The following is a 15121-nucleotide window of genomic DNA, read 5'->3' as shown; positions in this document are numbered from 1 at the left end:
GAGAGGGGAAGTAGAGCTCTCGTCTCTCCCTGGTTCATTGGCGTTGCTGAGCCTGGATGCTGGCACACCCCTGCGGGATCCTACTACCTATTGCACATCCCTGCTGCACCGCAAAGAGGCACTGAGTGAGGAAGTCTTTGCTTCAACCCCAGGATCAGGGATTGCAGAGGGACGTGCTGGGGCAGAATTGTCTGGCTTAGTCATTGTTGCAGCCGCCAGGCTGGATTGATTCTGAGTGGAGGAGGCTGAAGTGGATGAAGTTTGATCTGCTGCATCTTAGATTCCTGCCACCTCACCTCAGGTGTTTCCAAAGGCTTTCATATCAGTGAGATTGTCTGTTTACTTTGGAATCTATATGGGATGTTATTGAAAAGCTGGGTATCTCAATTAGCTCCTTTGGTGGAGAATAGCTTAATCTTGGAGGAGCAAATTTAGTCTCTGGAAAGTTATAAAACTGTTTCTGCTCAACAGATTGTTCCATTGTGGAATTTAATTCCTTAATTGAGATTGGTAGAATAAACCTTGGTAAAGGGGGATTCCTTTCTTATGCCAGATTGGAAAACCTGGAAAGTATGAGCAAGAGCAGAAACCTAAGGTTTATTAATTTTCTTAAATTACCATTGGTTTCTTCTAGAAGAATGTTTGGCATACGTGGTTGAAGGTTTGCAAGTTCCTGAACAGTCTGTACCACCAGTGTCTAAGATCTACTCTCTTCCTCCTTTTAAAAAGAAAGAAAGTGATCTTGTAGAAGGGCAACAAGAATTAGACCTTGTATTTGGAGAAGGAGACCTTCTCAGTTTGACAGTGATTTTGGAGACCTCTGATAGTACATTGGCAGGACCCTCAATTGTGATTGATTGCATTTTTGGCTCTTGAGCCGGACAGAGACTGGCTTTTGAGATTTTATTTTAAACACTGGAGCGATATCTTTTTACAGAGTATAGTGAGGGTGTTTCCTGTTGTTGCTACACAAATTCAAAAAAAGCCGGGACACGGGTGACATGAGAACACGGGTGTTACAGATTGGTGGGGTGTTTTTCCTCAGATCTCCTTGCAAGTGTCATAGCAAATATTAGAATGTATTTTATTTTGGGAACCCAGTCAACTGTCTTGGCTTTCTAGGTGATAAGATGGTGCAGCTAGATCCGACTCCAACTCCTGACCTAGTTTAGTGTTCATTGAGTGATGCGTTCCGAAAATGTAGTTTAAGCCACGTTGCTGTATTTATTTTACTTTTGTAATTTTCTTTGGGTTGTAATTGAATCTTCCCTTTTTGTGGACTAGAAATAAGAATTTGACATGTTTTATTTCTTGTCTTTTCTTTTTGTTCTGTATTTTTCTTCCCATGTGTAATTCTTGATGATCTTTTCCAGATTCTATCTTGGATTGTATTTGATAAGTATAAATAGATTTTTTGTTGTTGTTGTTGTTGTTAAAGCAGTCCACCAAACGCGAAGCACCTAAAATGTAACTGCTGAGAAATAGAGGAGGCTGACCTCTCCTCCTGAGGAGCTGAGGCTTCTGTTGCCTGACCCCAATGCCGAGGACAGGAAAATCGCAGCCTGAAGAAGCCCAGACTAATGTGGAGAGGAAGTGGAGAAGAGTGTGGCTGACTGTGTCCACAAGGAGTTTGACGCTGCCCTGAGAGAAGGGGAAGAGTGCTGCCACCAGCTGCTGTTCCACATGATCAGAGGCAGCAGCCAGCATGGTGATGACCCCGAGGAGCACTTCTAGCCACTGCTACTTATGCTCTGGCTGTCCTACTGCCTTGATAGTGAGGGCAGAATGCTGCACTGAGGGACAAGTTTAGTCATAGTATGATCAGCACTTGGAAAGATGTGGAGAAGGGGTCACAGGCAAGAGAGTGCAAGAGGAAACGCACATAGGAGTGACAGCACTTGGAAAGGGCCTTAAGAGGGAGAAATGCAGGAGGGAGTGCTCTAAATTGTTTGGCACCTTTATAGGGGTTTCTTAAAGGTACTGCTGCAACCTAATGTTTTAAGCATATGTATGTATTTATACCAGTGTTTTGAAAATCCTGTTATACCCTATTGTTATACTGATATGTTTCTCTTCTTAACTAATTAGTTCTATGTTGATTTTACTGAGTTGTTGTGTTCTTAGACCTGTTGACTTATTTCAGATTTAGTCCTCTTCTACATTTTCCCTAGTTTAGTCCTGCCATTGGATATCAAGTTTAGTCCTTCCTGAAGTCTCCTTCAGACTAGAACTGTTAAATCTCCTTCAGACTCGATATTACCTTTCAAATGTGTCGTAACCCGTATTGGGTGAATTTCTTATTCAGTAAGGTGGGTAAATCCAAATAAATAAAAAGAATACTTGGGATGGGACTGTGGGGGGAGGGAAGGAGGGAGAGGCCACAGAAGGGGGCCGCAAGGAGAAGAGGACAGGAGGGAAGGGTCTGTGGGGGGAGGGAAGGGGGTCATGGTGGGGTGCAGCACTCAGAAAAAGGCCATGCTGGTAGGGCAGGAGGGAAAAGACTTGGGAAGGGATCTTGAGGCGGGAGAACCAGGGAAGGGGGCACAGGAAGGGAAGGCATTAGGGAATGAATGCGCTGTGGATGCGGGCAAACAGAAGGGAAAGCACACTGCAGGAGGATGAACACTTAGGATGGGGTCACAAGAGGGAGGCAGGAGGGACAGAACCAGAGAAGGGGACTGCAGGGAGGAAAGAGCAGGAGGGAGAGCACATAGGAAGGGTCTATAGGTGGAGGTAAAGAGGGAAGTAGCCTCAAGAAGGGGCCATAAGAGGAGAGTAGGAATGAGAGAACAGTTTAGATCAGGAACCATTTCTTATTTAACAGTAAGTTTTATAGATTGCAAATGATTCTAGAGTGCATATTATTGTTATTAATCAGAGAGACGTGGAGATCTGCAAAATATTTGGAGGTTAAAAAGGGATCCACGCTCCCCAAAAGTTTGGGAATCCCTGTTCCACATCTTTCCTAGTCAGGCCTCAAACCCACCTCTGTTGGAATACACCTCCGTGCAATTGGCGCTTATAAACTGTGTGTAAAAGGAAACCCTCCATCTCTGTCGCGCCTTTATTTGCCAGATTTATGCAGGGCTTATTTCAGTCTCCCTTCAGGCCACCGCTGTGTCATGAGACCTCAGCTGAACATTACCTTTGGGCTCAAATACCTCACCTGGAAGGTCACATTGAGCTACAGGTGCTGGTAACTTTTATCCACCTTATACTACATTTCCTCATAACAGGGTGGTGCTCCGCTCCTCCCAAGGTCCTCCCTAAGGTGTTGCCAGACTCCACCTTAACCAGCCACTCATCCTGTCAACACTTGTTTTTCCTAATCCTCACATTCATAGAGGTGAACGAAGCCTGCGCAGTTTGCATTGAAAACGAGCTGTTGCCTTCTTTCTGGAGAGGTCTAAAGCCTAGAGAAAACTCACCTAACTTTTTGTTTCTTTTGACTCCCAACAAACCTAGGATTTCAGTAACCAGGCATCCAGTTCCCGATTGGATAGTGGATCACATTTCCTTCTGTTATGGTCTAGGAGATCTGACTCTAGAAGGGTATTTGGTGACCTATCTAAGGTCAGCCTGCACTGAGATTCCTAAGGCTGCGATGTGGAGGTCAGTCCACATATTTATAGCCCATTATTGTCTGGACACCGATTCCTGATGTGACGGTGGGTTTGATCATCCCGTTCTTCAGGGTCTCTTTGATGTGTGGAATCCAACTCTGTCCCCTCCACCAGGGCCCATTTTATTTTGAGTTCCCTTCATTGTTTTAAATGTAAAAAAAAAAAAAATGTAAAGAAAGAAAAGTATCTCTTTGAACAAAAAGTTCTACTCGTTGGCAGTTCTTGTTGTTTTTCTTTTTTTATTGGCAACCCTTAGCTGATAACCTGCTTGCCTTTGGAGAAAGCAAAGTTGCTTACCTGTAGTATTTTTCAGAGGGCAGCAGGTTAACCAGTCACACATATCCTTCTAGGGTTCTGGATTCTGCTAGTATATTGGACTGAGGGGGGCTCTGTGAGGTGACACCAGTCTGTACATGTGGTGGTATCCTCTGGCCAGCAGATGGAGGCAGAGACCAAAAGCTCAGCATTGAGTCCCTTCTGCTTATAAGGGTCCAGTGCTGCCTCAGTTCCTCAGTAAGGTCTCTGCCTTAGCAGGTGTGCAGAAAGGATGGTCTGGTGCTGCAGTTATATTGGAACTGAAAGGAGTGGCTCCAGGGCAATGGCCCTCCCTAGGGTCGCTTTCCTTACCATACTCTGGGACAACAGTTCTCCAAAGGGGATGATCTTCCCTGCCCAGGACAGCCTGGTGTTTGGGGTCTCGGGATTTCCCCGAAGTGCTTAGAAGTAGCCCTTCATTGTGAAAGGACTTTACTGAGCCAACTCACCCTCCTCTCCTGTGGGAACCTACTCAGTGGTGTCTGAGTTCCAGTACCAAGGAGTAAGCACTAGTGGAGAATTCCCTGTGGCTTTTACCTTGAAGGGTCTGGCAATAGGAGCTGAGGACTGGGCTTCCAGGGCAAAAGGCCTGACAAGGGTACTGATTTTCCTGGTGGAACGGGGTAACAGGTCAAACAGGACTCTGATTTCCCTGGTGGAGCAGAAACCTAAGAGGGAGAAAGGAAAACACCGCAGGTAAGTCTTAACGAATTATGAGCTTCTGCTGCCTTGAATAGCAGAAACAGAGCTTGGGAAATCCTACATGGTAGCAAAGCTCCAGCCTACAGTCACTGCTGTGAAATAGCTGGTGGGTAACACAAGAGCACAGGAAGAACATGCCTTGCTGTTAATAGTGTAGTAGAACTGATTTTGGGGCTGGATGAGCTCCCCTGTTCAGGCTGGAACCCCTTTGGGAGAGAGTTGTGCCTTGCTTGGGTGGGCACAGCCAGTTAATCTGGCAAGCCAGCCTCAGGTAACCAGGAGAGGAAGTGGCTAAGTGGTTAAGATAAATGACTAGTAAGCAGGAAAGCCATGGCTCTAAGGTGGTTTGTTGGACTATAATTCCTTCTAATATTGTGCAAGGCAATTCAGCTCCTATTTCTTTAGATTCACATTTTTGGAGATCCTGGGTTCAGATCCCAGCAGTCCTAATTGCAGTTTTCCTTATAGAAGAAGATTAGAATTTTTTTTTTTCGGGGGGCGCTCTCGCCGCGGAGCAAGGTGGCCGTCTGACCTAGAACTCCTGTGCAGCCCGAGCCTGGCACCCGCCGAAATCGCCCTTCAAAATAAAAATACAGACTTCAAATCTCCCGAAACGGAAAGCGGAACCAGACGAGATGGCACAGCGAAAACCAGGGCCGGATTTCAAGCAGTTCGCTTTCTCTAATCGCCGACCTGGAAGAGGGGCCTGGGAGCACGCTTGGAGCCTCGGACTCGAGTGAGCAGGTACCCGAGGGGGAGCGCGATTCGGGGGGAGCAATGATGACGGCGCCTGATCTCCCCACGAGGGACGAATTTCGCAGGTGGTTCGGGGATCTTAGAAAAGAAATGAAAGACAACAAAAAAGAACTTTTATCCTCCATCGAACAATTAAAAGAAGATATGGCAGGCGGATCCAAGATGGCTGCCGGATGAGACGCTGTGCTGTGAGCGTCCTCGTGTGATTGATAAAGAAATCCTTTTTTCCTGCGAAACTATTTGCCTACTATGGGAAGGAAGCGCAAACCGAGGACATCTTACCCTGCTGAGCCTTCGGTGAGCACTCCCTCCGGCCCGATGGACGCCCATGTCACGCGCAGCACTCGAGAAGCAGGAGACCAGCCGTTGCAGAGTGGGGGAGGGGAAGTGGAGCTCCCCTCTTTGCCAGGCTCTATGTCTCCTTTGAGTCCCGCAGTGAGGACCCCACCGTCAGATCCAGCAGCCGGTAGAAACGCATCACTCCTTGGGGAGGATACTCTGAACCGAAGTGTCCATGAATTCCTCCCAGCAGGAGCAGGAGTGCTGCCGACGGCTGCTTCTAGCCCAAAAGACGATCAGAGGCATGGCGGTGAAGGTAGAGGAACCCTATCTGGGGAAAACGCTACAGATGATGCTGCTTTTTCCACGAGAGAAATACCATCAATGGTAAGACCTCTGGTTTTCTCCTTTGAAACTTTGTGGGAAGCAATTAATGACATGCGGACAAATATATTACAACAATTAACTCCAGCAATGGAGCAACTGAGGAGTTTTGAAAAGAAGCTAGAAGTGTATGAAAAATCAAATATGGAGACAGAACAACAATCAATAAATATCAGGACTGAGATAAAAACGGTTCAGCAAACACAAGCAATGATTATAAAAGAGAATAAAATTATGGGACAAAAGATCGAGAGTTTAGAAAATTATGCAAAAAATAGGAATGTTAGATATATTAACTTTCCACAATTACCAGTGAGATCTGCAATTGAAGTTTTTAATAGATATATGTTGGAAATATTAAAAATTTCACCTGAACAAAGCCCTAAGATTTTGAAATCATTCTATTTACCAAAGCCTAAAACAACGCCAGAGAACCAGGGAACTGGAATAGAAATGGAAGTACTAGCAACTGATCAACCTCTGAACGTAACAGCATTGCTGGAAACATCGGACACTGAAATGGCTATACCTACAACTTTGATTGTGATTTTTGCCTTAGAGTCAGATAGAGATAGACTTTTAAGGTTGAGTATAAAACACAGAAATGAGAGATTTCTTGGATTAATGGTCCGAGCCTTTCCTGACTTGTCTCGCGAGACACAGAAGAAAAGGAAGGCCTTTCTACTTTTGAGACCTCAGGTCTTGTTAATTGGGGCAAGATATTTCCTTAAATTCCCATGCAAGTGTGTGGTTAAATATATGCAAAATACTTATGTCTTTCTTGATCCACCCCAGTTAACACAGTTCTTAGTGGGTAAGGTGCCAGTAGCTGTAGATAATGTACCCTGAAGGATCCCTAATACCTCACACAAATAAGGGGTGCTGTTAAAATCCGGAATTACCTGTAAATTGTTTATGACTATATTGTGTTTGAAGGTTTGGAAAGATCCGTCCTCCCTATTGTGGATCTCTTCAGTTAAACAAAGGAAATTTTTCTCCTTTCTTTATTATTTTGTCATGGTTAAAATAGACGATACTGTTGTTATAGTACCGACTAGATATAATCCTTTTTTTTCTGATTCTGTACAAGAATTTTTCTTGAAAAATTGTTAAATTGCATAAATAAATAATAAATTAAAAAAAAAAAAAAAAAAAAAAAAAGAAGATATGGCAGATATAGGGAGACACGTGGATGACTGCGACATCCACCTAGATGCGCAATCAGAGAAACTTGAAAGTTTACACAAATCAGTACAACATGTCATGCAGGATTCAGATGATATGCTTGCTAAAATGGAAGATTTGGAAAACAGAAGCAGGCGTAATAATTTGAGGTTCAGAGGCATACCAGAGACGGAGACATATGCTGATTGTGAGACAACAATTCAGAGATTGTGTTTTTCTCCTACAACATCACAGAGATGATAATGCAGAATCAATCTCTACTTCGGAGGTAGAGCTGGAACGTGCCCATATATCTTTGGGCCCCAGAATCACCAGTAAACCATGGGACATAATAGTATGTTTCACTAGATTTCCAGTAAAAGAAAAAATCTACCAAATTGCAAGAAAGCAATCTGCATGGGAATGGGAATCCCACCATATACAGATTTTCACGGATCTCTCACCACTGACGTTAAAGAAGAGGATGGAATTCAAGGGAGTCACAGCGGTGCTCAGAAAGGGAAAACTTTCGATACCGCTGGTTATTTCCATTCGACATTGCAATCACTATTGATGGCACTACCACTAAAGCTAAGAATTTAGCGGAAGCCGTGGCCATCTTAAAAGCAGCGGGTCACCACGTGAAAACCACAACCTCTGGGGGCCTGACATCCTCTGCACCTACGGAGACTCCTTGTTGGCAGAGAGTCCGCAATGGAGGGAAAAGGCTCAGACGAAACTCTGGAGACAGTACATCCGATCAGGATAAAGGAAAGGGATGATCTTCAGGAGAGAACTCTGAGCGAAGATGTTATGGGACAAACTCTGGATAAGAATCCTGTTTTGTTGGTTCCAACCGAAGACATGTTGCAGGATATAGGTTTAAATGAGGTTTGATTTAAATTGTTATATGAGGGGACGGCGGGGCGAGTTCGGGATGGGGGGGAGTGGGCTCCGTCATCGATTTTTCACCCCCATAGCCGACACAGAATGCTATCAGCACAATTCTGTGAGGCATATAGGCAACACAAGGGATGGGGGAAAGGGAGGGATTCAATGGATAGTTTATTACACTAGAAATGCATGGAGAATAAACACAAGCGTACATTTTCTATATAATATGGGGATGGGAGTGAATGCTGAATTGGGGGTGCTGTATACACTGGGATGTGGTCAACAAAGAGGGGCAGCCTGTACTCGTGGTACGGCGTAGAGGAGGGGATTCGACTAGATCAACAATATGATGTCCATTAAATTATGGTCCTTAAATGTGAAGGGCCTTAATAGTCTGCAAAAAAGGCAGTATCTTAAGCAGGAGGCGCAGCAATCAAAGGCAGATGTCATACTTATTCAGGAAATGCATCTGCAGAAAAGATATTACAATTACTTCAGTGGCCGCTCTATTCCTGCCAATTTCACGCAGCAGCCCCTAAGGAAGGGAAATATACTGGTGTTAGCATACTCTTACACAAGGACTTCCAGGGTATAGTACTCAAACACGTAGCGGATCCCATGGGGCGCTTCCTGTTGGTTCAACTAGATACTGATAAAGAAATCTATACTATACTAAATGTATATGCTCCTAATACTTCCCAACAAGATTTTAGATAGATTGGATACTGTATTAAACACAGTGGAGGAGAACCATCTGGTTATTGCAGGTGACTTTAATCTTACCATCCAACCATGCCTGGATAATTCGACCGGTGGGAGATTAGGGGCTGCTGAAGGCTGCAAACGTCTTAAAAAATTAATTAGGGACAGGGATGTGGTAGATATATGGCGACACAGGAATATCGCCACCCGGGATTATACTTTCTGTTCCCATCCTCACCACTCCTATTCCCGCATCTATTATTTTCTAATAGATAAGATGCTCAACCTCCACATCAGAGATCTGGGAATAGGCCCCATTACATGGTCTGACCACGGCCCGATTTGGCTGTCTATACAGATACGCAAATTACAGACGGGGTTATGGTATTGGAAATTGAACGACTCCTTATTGGAGAATGACGCATTTTGTCCGACAGTGCGTTCTGAAATAGATGAATATCAACAATTTAATGGAACAGATTCCTACCCAAAACCCTACTTTGGGAATGTTTAAAAGTAGTACTCAGGGGTAAGTTTATATCCCAGGCTTCTTATCAAAAAAAGGCAACCCAAGCGAAAGTAACCGCATTACTGTCCAATATCTCTGACTTGGAGAAACAGCACAAGGCGTCTTTATCTCACAAACTCAGCACTCGTACTACCTTGAAGGCCCTACAAGCGAATGATGTCGCATACAAGCTACAACTAGTGCGGCAGGAACATTTTGAATGGGGCAATAAATCCGGTAGGCTGTTAGCACGTAAATTGAAAAAACAGATCACACAAAATCAAACAACTAGGATTAAAGCGGCAGATGGTTCTATCTTAGACTCTGCAGACACGATACAGCATAGATTTCAACAATTCTATAGGGAGTTGTATACTGCACATGGTCAAGGTAGCTTCTTCGCAGAGCTTTATGTCAACAAGAACAATGAGGGACTATGCTATATTTATTTATTGCCACAATTTCTATTCCACTGATCCACCAATCTCAGCAGATTGTAGTCCAAATACACAGTAAAACATAACAAAACCTTACGCAAAACATAAACATGCCAAAACAACTAAAAAGTAACATTGCTAAACATATCTTGGGGGAAAATCCCCCCATAGCTTAACAAGATCAAGCAGTACTCGGTCTGGGAAGGCTAGAGAAGAGCGATATGTCTTTAAGTTCTTCCCAAACTGAGAAAGATCACTCTCTGGTCTAATAGCTGCATGAAGGCCGTTCCAGAGAGCAGGACTTGCGATACAAAAAATCCGCTTGTGAGAGGTTGCTAATCAGGCAATGGAATCTCAACCAAATGCTGTGATGAGGCGCGGAGGCAGTGTCTGCTTATAAAAGACAATGGCTGGAGAGGGCCAGATTGTGGAGAGTTTTAAACATCAAAAGGAGAACTTTAAACTTCACCCACCAGGCAATTGGAAGCCAGTGAAGGCTGGCTAGAGACAGAGAAAGATGGTCACGCATTCTGGTACCTGAAATGAGACATGCTTCAGAATTCTGTATATATTGGAGTATCCGTAAATAGGTTTCGAGGAGCCCCAAGAATAGAACATTGCAGTAGTCCAGTAAAGACAGAATAAATGATTGTGTTACAGTACGAAAATATGAGTGAGATAAGGAGGGCTTTAGAGAATGCAGTAGCCGCAGCTTGTAGTAGGATGACTGGACTAAAGAATCAATATGGGATTTCATGGAAAGAGAGGAGTCTAATTACCCCCAGGTCACGAGCCTTTGATCGAATAGGTATAGCATGTCCATCAAACAGAAACTCTACAGGGCCAGTAACCATTTCAGTCCTGGATAACAGTTTCTTGATGTTCAGGGCAAGCATGTTACAGGACAGCCATTCCTTAATCCTGAATAAGCAGGTCCCTAATTTCTCTAATGCAGGTGCCAATGAGGGAGAAACAGGAAAAAAAAGAACTGGATGTGGTAAATATAGTATAGAGTGGTAAATTATGGAAGTACAAGGACCAGAGAATACAGAAGAGGAACATGAGGGTTTGCTAGAGCTTGCACTGAGAGCTTTTAATATAATACATATGGCAAGCAGTGGCATTAGATACAGGTAGATGTTGGGAGTGTGGAAGTGTATATTCTGTCAAGAAACAGCGATAAATAAACACATTTTAACGTCTGTGAGACTGTTTATGGCAGGGAGAAGCAGCTAGGAATGAACAAAAAGTGCAGCAAGTTTCAGATGGCATGACCCATGATGTTTGACTGCAAGGCACTGCAGCAAATTGAACAGAATTGGCACGTCTATGGAAAAAGAAAGACAGTTATGTTTGGAAAGGATGGGGTGGTAGGGGAATTCGGCTGAGGCCTAATGACACAAGTCGGAAAGGTTAAAAATGGTAAAAGAGCATAAAGAAAAATGTATATGAACACAGCTATGATAAGCATTCAGGGAAGGAGGATCATGAGGCATACCCAATCTACCTGGGGTGCCAGTCCACCTTCCCATACTCTGAAGAGCTATCAATAAAGAATTTTATTGCTTGCCTTATATCTGGAGTATTGGTTTATATACGGGGAAAACACTCAGAAGGAGTTCACAAGGATGGCTGGAGGTCTGGGATTTCTGGGAAGTGTTTACTTTGAGGGGGCTTGTATCACTTACAAAGTGTGTTTTTTGTGTTTCCATAGCCCTCCCGATTCCCACCCCTCTGGAAAAGGAGGTGCTAGAGAAAGTTAAGGCTGAAATTGACGAGGAGCTAAAACGACTTGAAGATGAGATTTCGGAAGGTTGGTTTACACATTTGGTACTCGTGCAGTGGATTATCCTCTGGTTCCTTGAAAGCAGCTCTTGTTAAGTTCACGAGAATACTTTCCGAAGATTGTTCCATTTATGAGGCCTATTGCTATAAAGTTTAAAAGGTCTCAGAGCTATTCTGCTTTACACTTGGATGCCTAGTAAAAGGGAGTAGTGTATGTGTGCCTGTAGTGAAAGCAAGTTTACTAGGACATCTCAGCATCATCCATATATATATAGAGAGAGAGAGCACTAATGGCAAAGCAAATTGTGGTGGATATGAATAGCATTAAAGCAGCTTCATCTAAGTATGAAGTTCTGCTTTAATGATTTTGCCATAAATAAGCAGCAATTTAGAGCTTTGGTGAGGTCCAGTAAGAGAACCACCAGTTATCGCTCACCATCATGGCCGAGATATTTGGAAGAAAGCACAAAAATACCAGGTGGGCTTCAGAAGCAGGATGACTGTTGGATGGAAACCAACCTTTATGGTCTCGTACTTGCTTTGCATCCTAATCCACCTTGGGCAAGCCAGCTGTCTTACAAGTTTGCCGCATTTCAATAATTTGTGGGAAATGCCGAGTCCTTTTGCCTGTGCACAGAGGTTTACAGAGCGAGAACAAGATGGAATTTAGTTCCTAAAGCTGCTGTTCATTTGGGCCACAGTGTCTGAGCCTGGCCCTTCCTTTCATGCACATGTAACTTAATTAGCTGTTTATTATCCCACAAGGACTCTCTCCTGGTGCAGGAAGCAGCTGCTTCAGTTAACGAGAAGGGTGTGTGTGTGCGGAGCTTTGGCTTCTAAATGTCTTCTGATCTTTGTCCTCAGCCTTTTCCAGCACAGGCTTTGACTGTCATACGTCCCCAGTCTTCAGTCCCGCCAGTCCAGAGAGCTCGATAGAAGACTGCCTGGCTCAGTTTGGAGAGAGGGTGTCTGTGGAGCTCAAGGAACAGCTGGACAAAGGCCTACAGAGCCTTCTCACCAAGTGAGTCAATGTGCATTTTAAAGCAGCTGCTCCTATTGCCCCAAATCTTTTGTACCTAACAGACTACTGTCCTTAAAGTGTTTATTGATTCATGGTAGTACACTGAACTTCAGAATAAATATAGGAAAAAAAAAGGCACAAAAGGCAGTTTGATTCAAGCTGACTTTCTTTTAAACTGATGTCATCAGACAGTAGAATGTCCTTGTTCAATGTCCTTATCACTTTTTAAGTTCCTCAGTAATTCAGTGTGTTAACATGACTTTGACCCAGTAAATAGAGCAGGTGTGACCTGAAGGCTTGAGAAGAGCCTTTTGTGTAGGAAAGACAAGTGTCATACTTTTACAAAGTGACTTTTATATCGAGAGTGCTATTAGATTTATAAGAGCAATAGGTTCACGCATATTTCTTGTGGATGTCCTGAAAATCTGATTTGGCTGGGAACACCTGACGATAGATTTGGGAACTGTGATACTAGAAGGGTTACAGTTGAAATTTGCTTCAGCTTGAAAGTGTTATTTATGGGTTTATAGTACTCAGAACTGAAGGCAGCATTTTCTGGAGGTCATGCTTGTGTTCCTAGAGAGATAATCAGGTTTTTTGTTTTTTTTCCTGCAACCCAACAAAGTCCAGTCTGTATCTGTTACATTGATACCAGAATGAATTAGATAAAAACTGGATTTCATCAGAGTGCTCTCTACCTGAGCTGTCTGTACTGGCAGGGCGCTATGTGTAAGCGCTGGCCTGAATGGGGGTTATATTACACCACAGAACACACTCACACAATCTTCTCAGAGCAAAACTTAGTTTACTAAATATAGTAAAAATGGTAGAAAATTGTGTAAATGCAAAGGTAAACAATATCAAAATGAATCGGTAAAAACAAACAGCATCACCATAAGCATTACATAGATTAATCAAGGCAAATAAGCTTATAATAACAGATAGAAATAAAGAAAAGAATCTATACAGGAAATACTTTCCTCATAGATCTTCCTTTCTATGAGATAGTATATTTTCGAAAACGAAAGACTACAAGCTCGGGGACCCCACAAACCAGCTATACACTCTTTGTCTGTGGCTCATCCAAAAAACACTGTCACTTGCAGTTCCTTATATTCTTATTTTCTAGCTTTAATCAGCATCTGCAAGTGTTAAGTGTTCTGATTTTCACTCATAACTCTGACAATAGCCAGCTATAGCTCCTTAAGCTATTGCTAATTAAAGATCCTGTTACTGCCTTATATCTTAGAAAAACAAATGTTAGGAAGAACAATCTCCTGCTTTATCTTTAGCTCATTAGTACCATGCAGTGTAGAAAAAAACAAAAACAAAAAACAGACAGCACACTCCAGTTTCAGGCCTTAACGATCCTTATGCTTAAGCTATGTGCAGTATACATATATTGATCCACATTTATCAATTATTGGCGATTGTTTTTATCCACTATAAACACCACCTTTGCGTACAATAATCTTCTGGGAAGCAAACTGCCTAAAATAATTTTAATACACCATGGCATAGTGAAAGCTCAGGCTGCTAACTTTCAGCTAGACAATCGGCAGTGGCTGGCATTTGATCAAAATCAGGAAGGAAAGACAAGAAGTAGGGGCTACTTGGAAATGCTCTAGAGCTATTTTAGAGGGAGGAAAAATAAATTGGTAAATTAAATGCAGAAATGTTTTCAGTCCTGAGGAAATGCCCGCCCAGGGTTAGTAGAACGACCCTATATCTACCAAAGGTCAGGGGGGGACTAAGTTTACCAGATTTAGAAAAGTACTTTGGAGCGGCACAACTTCGAGCCCTAGTAATTCTGCATAAATCTTCTGTCTTACCTCAATGGGCCCTATTTGAACAATCCTTTTTTAGGTCCTTACCCTTATCTGCCCTTTCTTGGCAACCTAGGTCCACCTGGAAAGGGATCGTCTATATGCCTTATGCTCTAGAAACTACCCTGCAGGTGTGGTCTCGTTGGAGAACAGCCTTAATAGGCCCAGCACAGTTCACACTGCTAACCCATCTATTCAGTAATGCACTTATCCCGTATGCTCCACGGGAAGGCCCGGTGTTGCAATGGCAGAGAGCTGGTGTCCCACGCATAAAGGATATTCTAAAGCAAGACTCTTATGACCAGGGAGGAAGTAGGTACTCGATTTCACTTAGCGCAGGTGGACTTCTTACTGTATGCTAGTGTGTATCATGCTATTAAACGGAGGTCCAGAGGATGCGATCTCCGATTAACTACTACAATGTTTGAGACTGTATGTATTAATGCTCAATTTGTCAGAGGTGTCATATCAAAAATATGTTTTATTAAGCGGTAAAGACACAACTCCTTTTCGACAGCAAAAAGTGTGGGTTGCCGATTTCGCTCAACAATTATCTGAGAAGGACTGGGATTTGATATATATTGCGGCACATAAGTGCTCCATCTCGGCAAATATACAAGAAAATTGTTACAAACTACTATACAGATGGCACTATCCTCCAAGTCAGGTCCACAAATTTGCTCCAAGGTCTTCGGACCAATGTTGGAGAGCGTGTGGAGCGGTGA

The 15121-nt window shown here is 43.3% G+C and overlaps 1 protein-coding gene across 2 annotated transcripts in view; it reads left to right on the top strand.

The window, feature by feature from the left end:
* Window positions 1-15121, top strand: part of BCL2L13 (BCL2 like 13) — a 103993-nt gene that overhangs the window by 12061 nt on the left and 76811 nt on the right. For both annotated transcript variants that reach the window (XM_029599845.1, XM_029599846.1), the window contains exons 3-4: window positions 11479-11577; window positions 12414-12570. In XM_029599845.1, the coding sequence (XP_029455705.1) occupies window positions 11479-11577; window positions 12414-12570 (256 nt within the window). The remainder of the gene's footprint in view (window positions 1-11478; window positions 11578-12413; window positions 12571-15121) is intronic.

Source organism: Rhinatrema bivittatum, chromosome 4, assembly GCF_901001135.1.
Source record: "Rhinatrema bivittatum chromosome 4, aRhiBiv1.1, whole genome shotgun sequence".
In the NCBI taxonomy this organism is placed as follows: Eukaryota; Metazoa; Chordata; class Amphibia; order Gymnophiona; family Rhinatrematidae; genus Rhinatrema; species Rhinatrema bivittatum.
Note: the sequence above shows the minus strand (reverse complement) of the source record. Positions and strands in the feature narration are given on the sequence as shown.